This window comes from Schistocerca americana, chromosome 1 (assembly GCF_021461395.2).
Source record: "Schistocerca americana isolate TAMUIC-IGC-003095 chromosome 1, iqSchAmer2.1, whole genome shotgun sequence".
NCBI classification, from domain to species: Eukaryota; Metazoa; Arthropoda; class Insecta; order Orthoptera; family Acrididae; genus Schistocerca; species Schistocerca americana.
The window spans coordinates 555919364-555932373 of record NC_060119.1 but is presented as its reverse complement, the minus strand read 5'-3'; the positions used below and the strand labels follow the sequence as shown (position 1 = coordinate 555932373).

Below are 13010 nucleotides of genomic sequence, written 5' to 3'. Positions count from 1 at the left end.
CCTGTCTTCTAAAATGCAATGGCAACAAGTCACAGGTGCCGTTGTAAAAAAAGTCTAGGTGAAGCATTTCACGTAGAAGTTTTCAAATGATTTTTTTTTTCCAGAGCTGCTAAGTGGAGCACATTATCTGTCAGAATACTTATTGTTTGCCCTCTTAAAGTCCCAATAATTCAAAAAGCACATTGGTGATCTTTGCTAATATAGAGTGGTAGAGTGTGATTTTAAATTGTTTTGTTACTGTGGTAATGAATCTCTCATAAAACGTGCTTCCTTACTCAAAAATGCCTTATTCTGAAATTTCATTGTTATTTTTGAGAGAATTTTAAAAGAATCAACCCATGTCCGTAGCCTCCTGCTTCAAATTCCACACTAATTCTATTCTTCTTCCAAATGAAATACAAAAAGCTGTCAAGTTGTGTACTACCTTCATAGTGTACAAAACTTAATAGGGAATTTAAACTCCTGTAACATAACTAAAAGAGCCCTTCTGACTTTGTCCATTTCAAGGTCAATTTCATGTTTTGTGCAGAATGTGGAACCCCTAGATGCCTATGGGTCAGAAAGAACTACAGATGTGGGAGAATTTTTTGTATATTGAAAGTTGCATTTATGTTCTAATGGTTTATTTTCAAATCTTTAAGAAATAATATATGCAAGTTTTACTTTTGTGAAAACAAATGTACTGTCATACTGAGTGGTGTACTAAAGTAATAAATACTTAAGTTTATTTTACACAGGTAAATTTCAGAAATTTCATGAACATCACATTTGAATTTTTTCTTAATACAATCACTAATTCAAAAACATATACCCATTTACAGTGCTGATGTTCTATACACCTAAAGAATTAGCTACTACAGGAACAGACCAAATGATCTGTGTGTTGCACGTTTCAATGGTAGCAAAAATCATTACGGAGATAATTAACACATACCCCCATCCTTTCTGTTATATTAGTCCACATTTTAAGTAACACCTCATAAACAAACTCCATACAAAAAAGAAAAATCATTAAAAAATGATTCAGGCAACTGATTAAAAAATGTCATTCACATTTCGAACATATTCAGGATTTCGACTCAAATCTAATATTCCCTCTTCTCACATCACTTCTTGTGCACTGATTGCAACCTGCTCACAATTATTTGTTGCACGTATGATTCCATTGTTTCCTCCGTTGTTTGTTTCCTTGTATCTAAGTATAACGTATTAGGTTTTCTTTACATTCTTTGTAAGTGATATTTTATCAACTCTGTTCAATACAAAGCAGTAGCAGCTGAAAAACCATTTATAGGGTGAAAAGATCAAACAACTAAGAACAAAATTTCTGGCTTATTTACAACAATGTCCATAATTAATTTTGTCTATATATTTTACGACTTTGTAAATTAGAAGAGCTCTGCAATTATAAGGTGTTATCTACATGTTCTTGTCATCTGTAGGGTGTGATGACATTGTTATTTTAAATTACGTTAAATGACCCCAAACACTCAAACCAAATCACAAAAGATAAACCAGTAAATCAGTCAAGTCACAGCACATAACCTCAACAAAAAATCTATTTGGCATAATACGAGGGGAAGTCAAAAAGTAAAGGGACTTCTGACACATAAAGATCAGGAAAGATCAGGCAGGTCATCAACATCAACAACAACGTAGGACAATTTGCAAATCGTTAAGGGTACGAAGATGAAAAAACAGACAAATCACAGAGGACAAAGCCGCCAATACTTTTAGTTATGGTGCAGCGTATTCTATTTTACATGACGTGCTAAATTTTAGGAAAGTGTGTACAAGGTGAGTACCGAAAGAATTGTCACCACAGCATAAGGCACAAAGGACGGCCGGCCATCTCTCTTACTCATTTGCCCCTTTATCATCGCAATGGAGATGGATTTTTACAGCAAATTGTTATTGTAGACGAAACATAGGTGCATCACCACAAACAGAAAAGTAAGACTCCGAGCGTGGTTCGGAAACACACACCACCACCACCACCACCACCACCACCACCACCAGAAGTTAGCAAATTTATTAAATGTCACACAACAGCTCTTAAGATTATGCTAACACTATTCTGAGTCATTGAAGTTGTGATAGCCGTTCATTTCACCACAAGAGGCAAAACATAGAACAGTGAGAACTATTGTGATGTGTTGCGAACTGAACTAAATCCTGCAATCAGGTATCAGAATATTGCGGAAAACTGTGAAAGCTGCAGCAAGATTATCATTCAGCCACATTCTGCCAAACACACAGTAGAAGCAATAAAGGAGTTGGGATTCAAAATGCTGCAAAACCCCCTGTACAGCCCAGATTTGGATGCTACAAAGTGATTTCCACGTATTTGGCTCACTGAAGGAAGTGCTCAGGGAAAAAAGATTTGACAAAATACGTTTAATTGCAGGGAGGTCATGTTGAAAAATGTATGTTTCAGTTTTCTGTCTTTACAATAAATGTTCCCTTCCTCAATAGTCCCTTTACTTTTTGACTTCCCATCAGAAAATAAACAAACTGACTGAAGCACAATATATGACCAAGAGTACATACAACAAAAATGGTCTCTTAACAGTTTAAAAAATGACAACACAGCAAACAGTCACATAACAAGAAATAAAATATGCAAGCAAAACCACTTTTGAAACTGCTAACACTGCAGAAATAGAATGTTCAAGATAGAAGAATCACAAGATCTATAAACAAAAAATACCAAGAAAATGGAAAAGGTGGGAAGTACAATTGAAACATCACAAAATAGATCAGGACAATAATAAAGAAATTATGGGATAGTAAGAGCAACATTATGTGGATTATAGAAATCAAACATTTTATGGTGAACTACAAAATTACAGCACAAGTTTAAAAAAGAAAACAGACAAAAACCAAGAAACCGAAAAGACAGACAAACCGGGCAAAGAAAATGGGAAGAGTGATTTTAGACAAAAGAAAAGGAGAGCTTTGAGAAAACGAAATATAAGGACTAGATAACTTACGAACCCTTTTTTTAAAACTGACAAAATCTGTCCAAGAAGGCCTGACATATCTCAGATGTTATCAGCAGTTTAAATTTTATTACAGCAGACCCCAAAAAAAATTATTTTTTCAAATAAGTCGAAATTTCTTAGTATCTCACGTCAACAAATCTGACCTTTCTTGCTGTGTTTCCTTACACATTCAACAAATACCTGTCTCCATCCAGACTGCATGTTACAAATACACACGGTTTTCTCAAAATCTTGTTGCCATATTAAACATTCAAAAACAAGCAGTAAGAATCATAATGAGAAGTACAAAACAAGCAGTAAGGATCATAGTGACACACACACACACACACACACACACACACACACACACACACACACTCACTCACTCACTCACTCACTCTTGTGTTTTGAAAGTCAGTAAATTCTGCTCCAAATCCAGCATCTGATATGTAGCCTAAATTTAGTTTTATATGTATTCATATAAGAGCAATAATTTATGTGCCTATCTTACATATCTATTTCTACATCCATGTTGAGAGAGACTTTTGTGGGATCAGCAAGAAAGTTACTATTTACGATGATTTAAGCAATGTAAATACGGTATGGACTGAAATTTATGTAATTGTGTTTAATACTGTAATTGTGTATTTCTAACTTCTACTTCCAAGCGAATGAAATCCATAGTGTAAACAGACTTTGATAAAAGGAAAACTCAAATATAACACTATGGGAATAGTTAAAAAGTGCTAAAAATAAATAATTCATGTACAAACTCTGTCCATTTAGAATGCATCTTGGAAACCAAAATTTTTTAGCTATCTCATCACTACTTACCTCCAGACATTTTTCATCCTTCATCAACAAAATGTGTGTCACTTCAGAGTTTTTCGACAAGATTCAGCACTTGCATAGCTTAGGACATGAACTGAAATTACATGGTTGTCCAATCTCCACTTATACCAAATGTTTTATCTTTAATACATGTACAAGTGATTCTTCTACAAATGTATGTTTGTGGATGTCCTTCAATTACAAGTGACTGCAATTTGCCCAAGGCAACACAAAGGTTACTTTGGTATTTTGGCATGCTAGTACAATAATTTTCCAACCTACATAGAAACTTAGCTAACATGTCTATTGGTCAACACATTGAACTTTTTTCGGCATGAACACGATAAAAATTCAACAGAGGTCTGAGCAACATAATCCACTACAAAGGCCACTTTGCAGAATGCGGGTACATATGGTATGAAAGAAAAGATTTAATCAAATGTAAGTAGAAATGCCATGTTTAACTTAAGTTATAAAATGTTGGTCTTTTTTACCTGAAGTTATTTTATCTGTTAAACATATGTTGTTACAATATGTTCTCTCCCCAATAACCTTGTCCACATGCTAGCCACTTCCCCACACTTAGCCGTAGGCCTGTTTGCGAGCACTTTCCCCACACTGGAAACATGCAGTCACTTGTATCTTAGGTTTAATCTCTGTCAATGAAATATTAACTGTTAAGGCATTTCAGGGAGTAGCTTGGAAAGTCGTGATAACATTAGCTCTCTCTATTTTTAAATAACAACAACATATTGAAAGACATTTACAGCAACTGTACACTCCAATGCTTTCCATTGAAGGTGGGTGACTGAAGTAACAAACATAATACAGTTGCAGCAGAGCTCAACCTCATCACATACTTTTCTAGATGACCGACTTGTTCGTATCACGTTTGGAAAGAACCATTTCATGTAACAGTTGTAACTTACAGCCTCCAAGATCTATCAATGGCATTTGCTTTTAAGAAATAACAGTGCACCCCATGTACATCCTCCAAGGCTCATTGGATGAAATGTGCTGAATAATTCATTGGTACCCATTGACAAGGTTTGAGAACGACTGCAAAACATTTAAGATTTTGGACAAAATATTAGTCCTGAAGTAGACATCACACATATTCCCCCAAGCACAACTCGCACACACATTACCACTGCCTGCAATTTCACAGTATATCCATTTGTTTTGTAATTTTTTTTTTTTGACATCCTTTACAATCTTTTGCCCTACATTCTCGTAAGATGTATCAATGCGAAGAAGGAGGAAAAAGAAGGGTGAGGGGTGAAGCCCATCTAGCAACACAACTGTACGCTTAATAAGGGCAGCTTGTTTACAAGTTTACCCTCTGCTGATTGCTGCTTCTGTTACTTTGACATCACATTCACTTGCCTAATTTTTACTCAGTGAAAAAGAATTCAACATCTTTGCTGAATTTGTATAAAGGAAAACTTATGCATAGTTAACTCCAGAATGGAGTGCTGTGATTTTTATCAATGCTTGGAAGTGAAGGTTATTTTGATGAAATGAATCCTGAAGTATATTTTGTAGCAACTGAAATTCTCGTCATTATTAATATCATTTCTTCACAGCAGTAAAATACTACATAATGAAATTATGAAATGAGATTATACATAGAGATATTTATTAAATATCTTTACATAGATACGTTTTCTAGTCATAGAAAAAAAGCACCATGTTTTTTTACAACACATGTAGAAGACAACACACTAAATTAAAACTATGCAGATGAAACAACATGACAATGCGAGTCAGTTCAAAACAAAAACACTGTAGTGTAAAAAATAATGAACAGAATTCAACCTGACTGACAAATGGGAGAGGCAAAATATATTGATATTATTTCTCAAATATTGCATTTTACATGAAAATAAATACATCTAAAACTTCAAATGCATCACTGTGTACTTTTGAAACTACAGGTCTTTGTAAGTCTAGTTACCTGTTACAAAAATACATAAAATTAAATCAATATGAAATTACAATGAATAAGCACCTACAAAGAAGATATGTGACGTAATTGTTAGTCAATATTTATTATTTACTGAAATGTAAAAATATAAGAGCACCATAAGCACATGTTGTGCCTTTGGAAACAGACCCAATTATGCACAATACAGACTGGTGATCCACTTTACTACACCATTTACCGTATTTTTATATTGTGTACTGTCCATAATTCACATCAACTAGGAACACATCCATGTTAGCCAATACTGGCAATGATGGCACCTATTACAGCTACCAATAAAGTTCACAGTACTGACAATTTAACTCCAACTTAGACAACTTGGTTACAAAATGGACAAACTAACAGCACCACTGATGCAAAACAATAAATAATATTTATGAAAAAATGAATTTAAAACCTCAATAGTTAAGTATCAAATTTCAGAACAATGCTGCTTCAAATGATTAAGAAATGATGTGGTGTCTCCTGTACAGGCATTTCAGAGTCATATTATTTACAATCTGAATAAGAAAATCCGTATATACAACTATATACACCATATAAATTTAACAATCTCAACAAAATGGGCAACACACAGTCAAAGGCTTAATGCACAGTCTTGTACCTAAGACTAGCATAAGCCATATCCCCTAACTTTCGTAACCTATTTCACTCTAGTTCCTTAAAATTATAATACTGCCTCAGTCAACATGGAGCTTCCTGGTTATTACAGAACAAGGAAAAAAATATCTATTGCATGAAATATTGTGACAGACATTCAAGTAAACTCATTAGTACAGATCGTATGTCCCTCTGATATAGGAATCTTATAATAAATACATACCATGTACCAGGAAGCTGAGACTAGTTTATATTTAAATCTGATAAATAACTACATCATTATAACATAATCTACTCACAATTTAAATGCTGTGCTAGAGGCAATTTTAGCAACCTGAAAAATACTGTAGATTGTAGATAGCAACTGCACAAGAAATATTACCCAGAACTATATGCCTGCCATTTAGAAGCCCTTCACATACGGAAACTCCAGTTTTTTAAGGGACATGCTTTTCTGAATTGTGAAAAACATAGCTAATTTTAGATGGTTTTCACAATACAAGTAATACATATTCAATTAATTCAAGTACTGCTGTTATATCAAAACTATCTTAAGGTAATCCAAATGAAAACTATTTCCCTTTGTAACTATGACAGCAATTCAATGATGTGTATAGACAACTGACTTCTACACATATTCAACAAATGTAACACAAGACACAACATAGTATACATAGTTATCTTTCAAGATGCAATATAGTAATCGTAACTTTTAAAAAATTTCATGAACTTTATATGAAATTATTAGATTGTAAGCACTTCATCTGGCAAATTATGGTGATCAAATGTTGTAACTCTTACCCATAAGTTTTTAATACATCTTCTCATATATGTAAGAAGACATACAAAACAGTAAAATACAGACGGCAGTTAAGTTCAAATTAAATGAGACAGTTGCTGTCCACAATCTCTCCACTACTGTTCGAGAAGTAGGATTTCAACAACATTTGCCACTATTGGACTTACAGCAGCCCACCCTTGCGTCCGAATAGGAGCTGGCTCACTGTCCCCAGTGCACTGCTCCCCACAGTCCCAGCAGGCCCATCTGCTGCACCAACTGCCACTTGGGGCCGCAACAGTGGAACCACTCCCAAATCTGGACGTACTGCTGTTGCTTGACGCTTCAGGGGAGGTCGCAGTGGCCTCTCGTCCAGTGCTCCGGTGCCAGGTCGTGCAGGAACCCCCAGTGCTGGAAAAGGTTTGGGACTCGAAGATTGTTCCTTCTCTTGTGCAGAGACGACAGGTGCAGTTTTCAGACAAGTCAATTGTGCCATTGGACTCTTCAAGTGGTGTCTTGTGTACAGAGAGCCCTGCAGTGCCAATGGCGTGACAGGTGCCGCTGCCGATGTTGTTAGAATCGTGTCCAAGCCAATGCTCTCCAGTCTCTCCACAAGACGAATGCCCGACAGTGCCTGGAAGGATGCTCTGAACATTAATGATGCAGTCTCAGTCCTAATGGCTACACTTCAGATATGCATTACAACTAACAGAGCTAACACTGCAGATGCATAATAAATGAAAGCACAGAAGATGAGAGCTTAATGCCCTGTAAGTGATGGGGTCATTAGAGGATGAAACACACACACTGGAGAATGATTGGGAAAGAAGTTGATAATGTCCTCAGAAGAATCATCCTATTGCCTGTCGTGACTTAGTGTAGTTTCAAACAACATCATCAACAATTCATTAAGTTATGGTAAAAATCTGAAGGAGGTAGGTTTGGTAGTGCCTGAAAGCAGTAAATTGAAAATTTCACTTATTTTCTAACTGCTGCGAAATTATTTGTCAACTCCAATCATCGCCAATATGTACAATTATAAAAGGAATGTGCACTTTTAAGCTTTGTCGCTGTTATTCCATCAATAGGACAGTTTTGCATTACACTGTCTACTAGTCACATACCAGATTTCCTCATAGCAACCACCTCTTGAGTAACGCAACCATTCCTGCTACTACACTGATGGGCCAAAGAAACTAATACACCTGCCTTTTATAACATAGGGCCCCACAAGCACACAGAAATGTCACATGGCATGGACTCTACTAATGTCTGAAGAAGTGCTGGAGGGAATTGACTCTATGAATCCTGAAGGGCTGTCCATCAATTTGTAAGAGTACGAGGGGATGAAGATCTCTTCTGAACAGCACATTGCAAGGCATCCCACATATTCTCAATGATGCTCATGACTGGGAATAACGCTCATGACTGGGAATAACGCTCATGACTGGGAATAACGCTCATGACTGGGAATACCGCTCATGACTGGGAATAACGCTCATGACTGGGAATAACGCTCATGACTGGGAATAACGCTCATGACTGGGAATAACGCTCATGACTGGGAATAACGCTCATGACTGGGAATAACGCTCATGACTGGGAATAACGCTCATGACTGGGAATAACGCTCATGACTGGGGCGTCTGGTGGCCAGCGGAGGTGTTTAAACTCAGAAAAGTGTTCCTGTAGCCACGCTGTAGCAACTCCAGACATGTGGGGGCATCTCATGGTCCTGCTGGAATTGCCCAAGTGCATCGGAATGCACAACGGACATGAATGGATGCAGGTGATCAGGCAGGATGCTTATGTATGTGTCACCTGTCAGTGTCATATCTAGCCGTAACAGGGGTCTCATATCACTCCAGCTGCACATGCCCCACAGCATTACAGAGCCTCCAGCAGCTTGAACAGCCCCTGCTGACATGCAGGGTACATGGATTCATGAGGTTGTCTCCCACAGCCGTATGTGACCATCCGCTCAATACAATTTCAAACAAAACTCATCCGAACATGCAACATGTTTCCAGTTATCAACAGTGCAATGTCGGTGTTGATGGGAGCAAGCGAGGCGTAAAACTTTGTGTCGTGCATTCATCAAGGGTACACGAGTGGGCCTTCAGCTCCAAAGGCCCATATTGATGATGTTTCGTTGAGTGGTTCCCTTGCTAACATTTGTTGACCCTACATTGAAATCTGCAGCAATTTGCGGAGGGGCTGCACTTCTGTCACATTGAACGCTTATCTTCAGTCGTCATTGTCTCTGTTCTTGCAGGATCTTTTCATGGCAGCAGCAATGTTGGGGAGTTGATGTTTTACTGGATTTCTCATGTTCATGAAATGGTCGCTGGGAAAATGCTCACTTCGTCACTACCTCAGAAGTGCTGTGTCCCATCACTCATGCACCAACTATAACACCGTGTTCAAACTCATTTAAATCTTGATAACTTGCCTTTGTAGCAGCAGTAACTGATCTAACAACCAGTCTTATAGCATTGCTGACTGCAGTGCCTTGTTCTGCCTGTTTACACATCGCTGCATTCGAATACAGATTCCTCTACCAGTTTCTTTGGCGCTTCAGCATATTTTGGAAATGTGAAATTCATTTATATCTGAAAATCAATTTCCCCTCGTATTGCTGACCAGTGGACTTATTCTGTGTAGTTTTTGAAGAACTCAAACATCCACACTGGGAAAGTGTTGATGGCTCACATTAAATGCTATGATCCACCATTATCGAAATTTAACATAATATTTATTTATATTCATACTGGTTCTGTTAATGGTAGTGCCTAGAACGACAGATCTATACAGTAAACTGTAATATTGTTAAAGGCATTGGCTTCTGAAAAATGTAGACCCCAGTCTGGAAGAAGTAATAGGGAATGAGAAAAGTATTTTATCGAAACTACACTTGCAAATTTTAGATGAAAACTGCACTATAAAATAAAGAAATACACATTAACAAAGGAAAGTCTTACTTCACCTATGAGAGATGACAATACTAAATACAAAATTTTCTAAATATAATTAACAGAGTTAGGATAACAGTATTGGCAAAGGTTACTCACCTTCTTCTCTTGCCTAGAAAGTGCAAGTTTGCTCACTCTCTTCGATTTTCTTGAACGACTTGTTTGATCTGCCTCGGCACTGAAAGTTCTCCTCAAGAAATCAGCTCCGCTTGTCAAGAAACCTATACCCAAGAAAATATTACTTACTAATGTAATGTTTTTCCAATTAGTAATTTTATTCCTAAAAATAAACAATAACAGCATTAACACTTAGCACTTGTGAGTCCAGAGCAAATAACTTTATTCACATGCCAAAAAGGTATAGACAGTACAAATATTACAAAAGGATGGATCAGTGTGCAGTGTAGGAATCATGAGAGAAGACCATTCAGTAACAAGAACTGTCCAAATGCAATGTACACAACCGGGTCACAAAGGAGGGATTGAGACACACGGAAATACACAAATTCTGAAAAAGAAGAGATCAGATATTTTAAATGGTTTTTCATGAACACCTATTTTCTTATCAGACTTATAGCAATATGCATCAGTGTGCCTTCATTTAAGAGAGCCATCACTTGCTTCAGTGTAACTGCTTTCCATTTTTGGTTAGTTCCCTTTATTTGCATTTATCAACAAGTAGATAGTATACAGGAAGTGACAAAGTGCTATGTTTCTTTAACTGTGTCTGTAATAAATTTTTTTCTTGTATGATGGGAAACACTGAAACTACACTAATGATTTCTCACAAAAAAAGCACCAACACCACTGACTTACTGAACTCTGAGAGTTCATTTCCAATCATTCATGCAAATTTACAACAAACACTGAAACAGATGATAACTCTTGCAATGTGTGCTTTCTGAAAGGAAAAGTACATAATTTTTTCTGTACCTGGAAATTTTATGGGATTGAAAGGTGGAGGACTTGGTGGAGGTGAGCTCCTTGGACTACCATCAGGACTGTTGCATGGTGTTGCAGTAGGAGAGAAAGTGCTGCAAGGTGTGCAGACAGTAGATGGAGTCACAGCACGGATACCACGTTCATTCAGTAACTTCGCCAATCCCAAAGTGGTCGAGAATGTTGATGTAGAATTCCGGCGTGACCGCGTCACAGGGGTTGGAGGAACTGCGGTGCCTGCGCGACTTGGGGCGGCTGTACACATCTGACTCCCACGTACACTACATAAAGAAAATGATGTTAGTTCAGACGCTAAAATGAATGACATCTCAGTTACTAAGAATATTTGGAATGGTTCATTTTAACAGCATTCTCAGTCTGCAGTAATGATACATGCTAGAAAGCAGACTTAAGACCATAACATAGCTTTCCCGATTTTATTTTAAATTTGTTGTACGCAAGATAATACAAAAATAGACAACAAGTTTTGCCTTTATCGACTAACTTTCTGAATATTTTTCATCAGGACTAATCGTCGCTTGCAAACAAAATTATAAATAACTTTGTTCAATTCTGAGTACTTATACAGGCTGTAATGTGCTACAAAACATGTTATATAGCATACCTCATGACTATCAGTCGCTGAAGAAACGAAAGCATTTCTGCCCTCATTGAGGGCTATCTGTAATGCACTAATTTGCAGAAATGACAAAATATTTCAAGTTCTTGGCCATAGTATATGTTGGCATCACAAGAAATTTGAATGCCCTACACACACACACTACATACTCATTCAAAACTGAGGTATTAACTATCACAATTATTTCTTTGAAATTTGCATGTCTACCCACATCTTTAGATCATGTTCAATGGCAACAATAATAGAAACTAAAAACTCACAAAAATTTACTGTAGCAGGTTTTGAGTGTGTGACAAGACATTCACCATCTGCAAAAAGTTTGTTCCATTCTCTGGCTTAAGGAATAAGATATTATTCATATTATGACAAAACTGACTGTTTTCCAAAATCTTCAAAAAGCACACACCTGGATGTCACATTTGTATTGTCATCTGGATGCAGAACAGTGCTGTTCGTAAAAGTGTAGACTGATCCAGTATTTTGGAAACTTTTTCCAGGATTTTCATATTCTTCATCCTCCTCCAGATCAGACAACGTGTACATCTCAAGACCAAGATCCTCTAGTGGTCTGCCACCTCTAATCTTCACTCCGGGGCGTTCTTCTAAGAGACCACCCAGAGTAGGTGTAGCTAATTGCGACCAGGCGGCAAGTGTCAGTGAACCTTCCATTGGTTTCACAATCTGCAGAGTACAAAACATAAAATAATGCAGTAATATTAACACAACTGGGATTCGCATAGATGAACACACTAATCCCAGTCAATACAAAGCCATTAGGCATCCTCCACCTCAAAATCACATGAGCTGTATATGGCATTATTGTGAGAAACTGTCGTAGAGTATCTACATAAATTAATACTGAAGGCACAAACTGATTTCATACCATGCCCTGTGAACAATATTGTGTGTTCCAATGGAGCAAATATTGTAGTAAGTAATTTTTCTGGAGCTGTGTAAACAAAATACTCTATGACAAATCTAGTGAGACACTTGAAGGAGACGTGTGGACACTTTACTACAGTCTCTCAGTGACCCAATTAATGGTGCATTGGGGGGAGGGGGGTGAGGGAGGGAGGGAGGGAGGGAGGGGGGGGAAGGAGAGAGGGAGAGGGGGAGAGAGAGAGGGGGGGGGGGGAGAGAGAGAGAGAGAGAGAGAGAGAGAGAGAGAGAGAGAGACAGACAGACTTGCCTCCACAGTGCCTTTCTGACACTGAAGTTTCATGTCTGCTATTTACAGGAGCTAGTATTGTGATACAGCTGGCAAATCCAAATTTCAAAT

General features: G+C 37.4%; 1 protein-coding gene across 6 annotated transcripts in view; it reads right to left on the bottom strand.

Annotated features, from left to right (window-relative positions):
* Positions 1-5348: 5348 nt before the first annotated feature.
* Positions 5349-13010, bottom strand: part of LOC124606240 (trafficking kinesin-binding protein milt) — a 363542-nt gene continuing 355880 nt past the window's right edge. For all 6 annotated transcript variants that reach the window (XM_047138217.1, XM_047138218.1, XM_047138223.1 and 3 more), the window contains 4 exons: positions 12138-12412; positions 11086-11372; positions 10252-10373; positions 5349-7814 (listed from right to left, as the gene is read on the bottom strand). In XM_047138217.1, coding sequence (XP_046994173.1) covers positions 7365-7814; positions 10252-10373; positions 11086-11372; positions 12138-12412 — 1134 coding nt within the window. In that variant the 3' untranslated portion in view covers positions 5349-7364. The remainder of the gene's footprint in view (positions 7815-10251; positions 10374-11085; positions 11373-12137; positions 12413-13010) is intronic.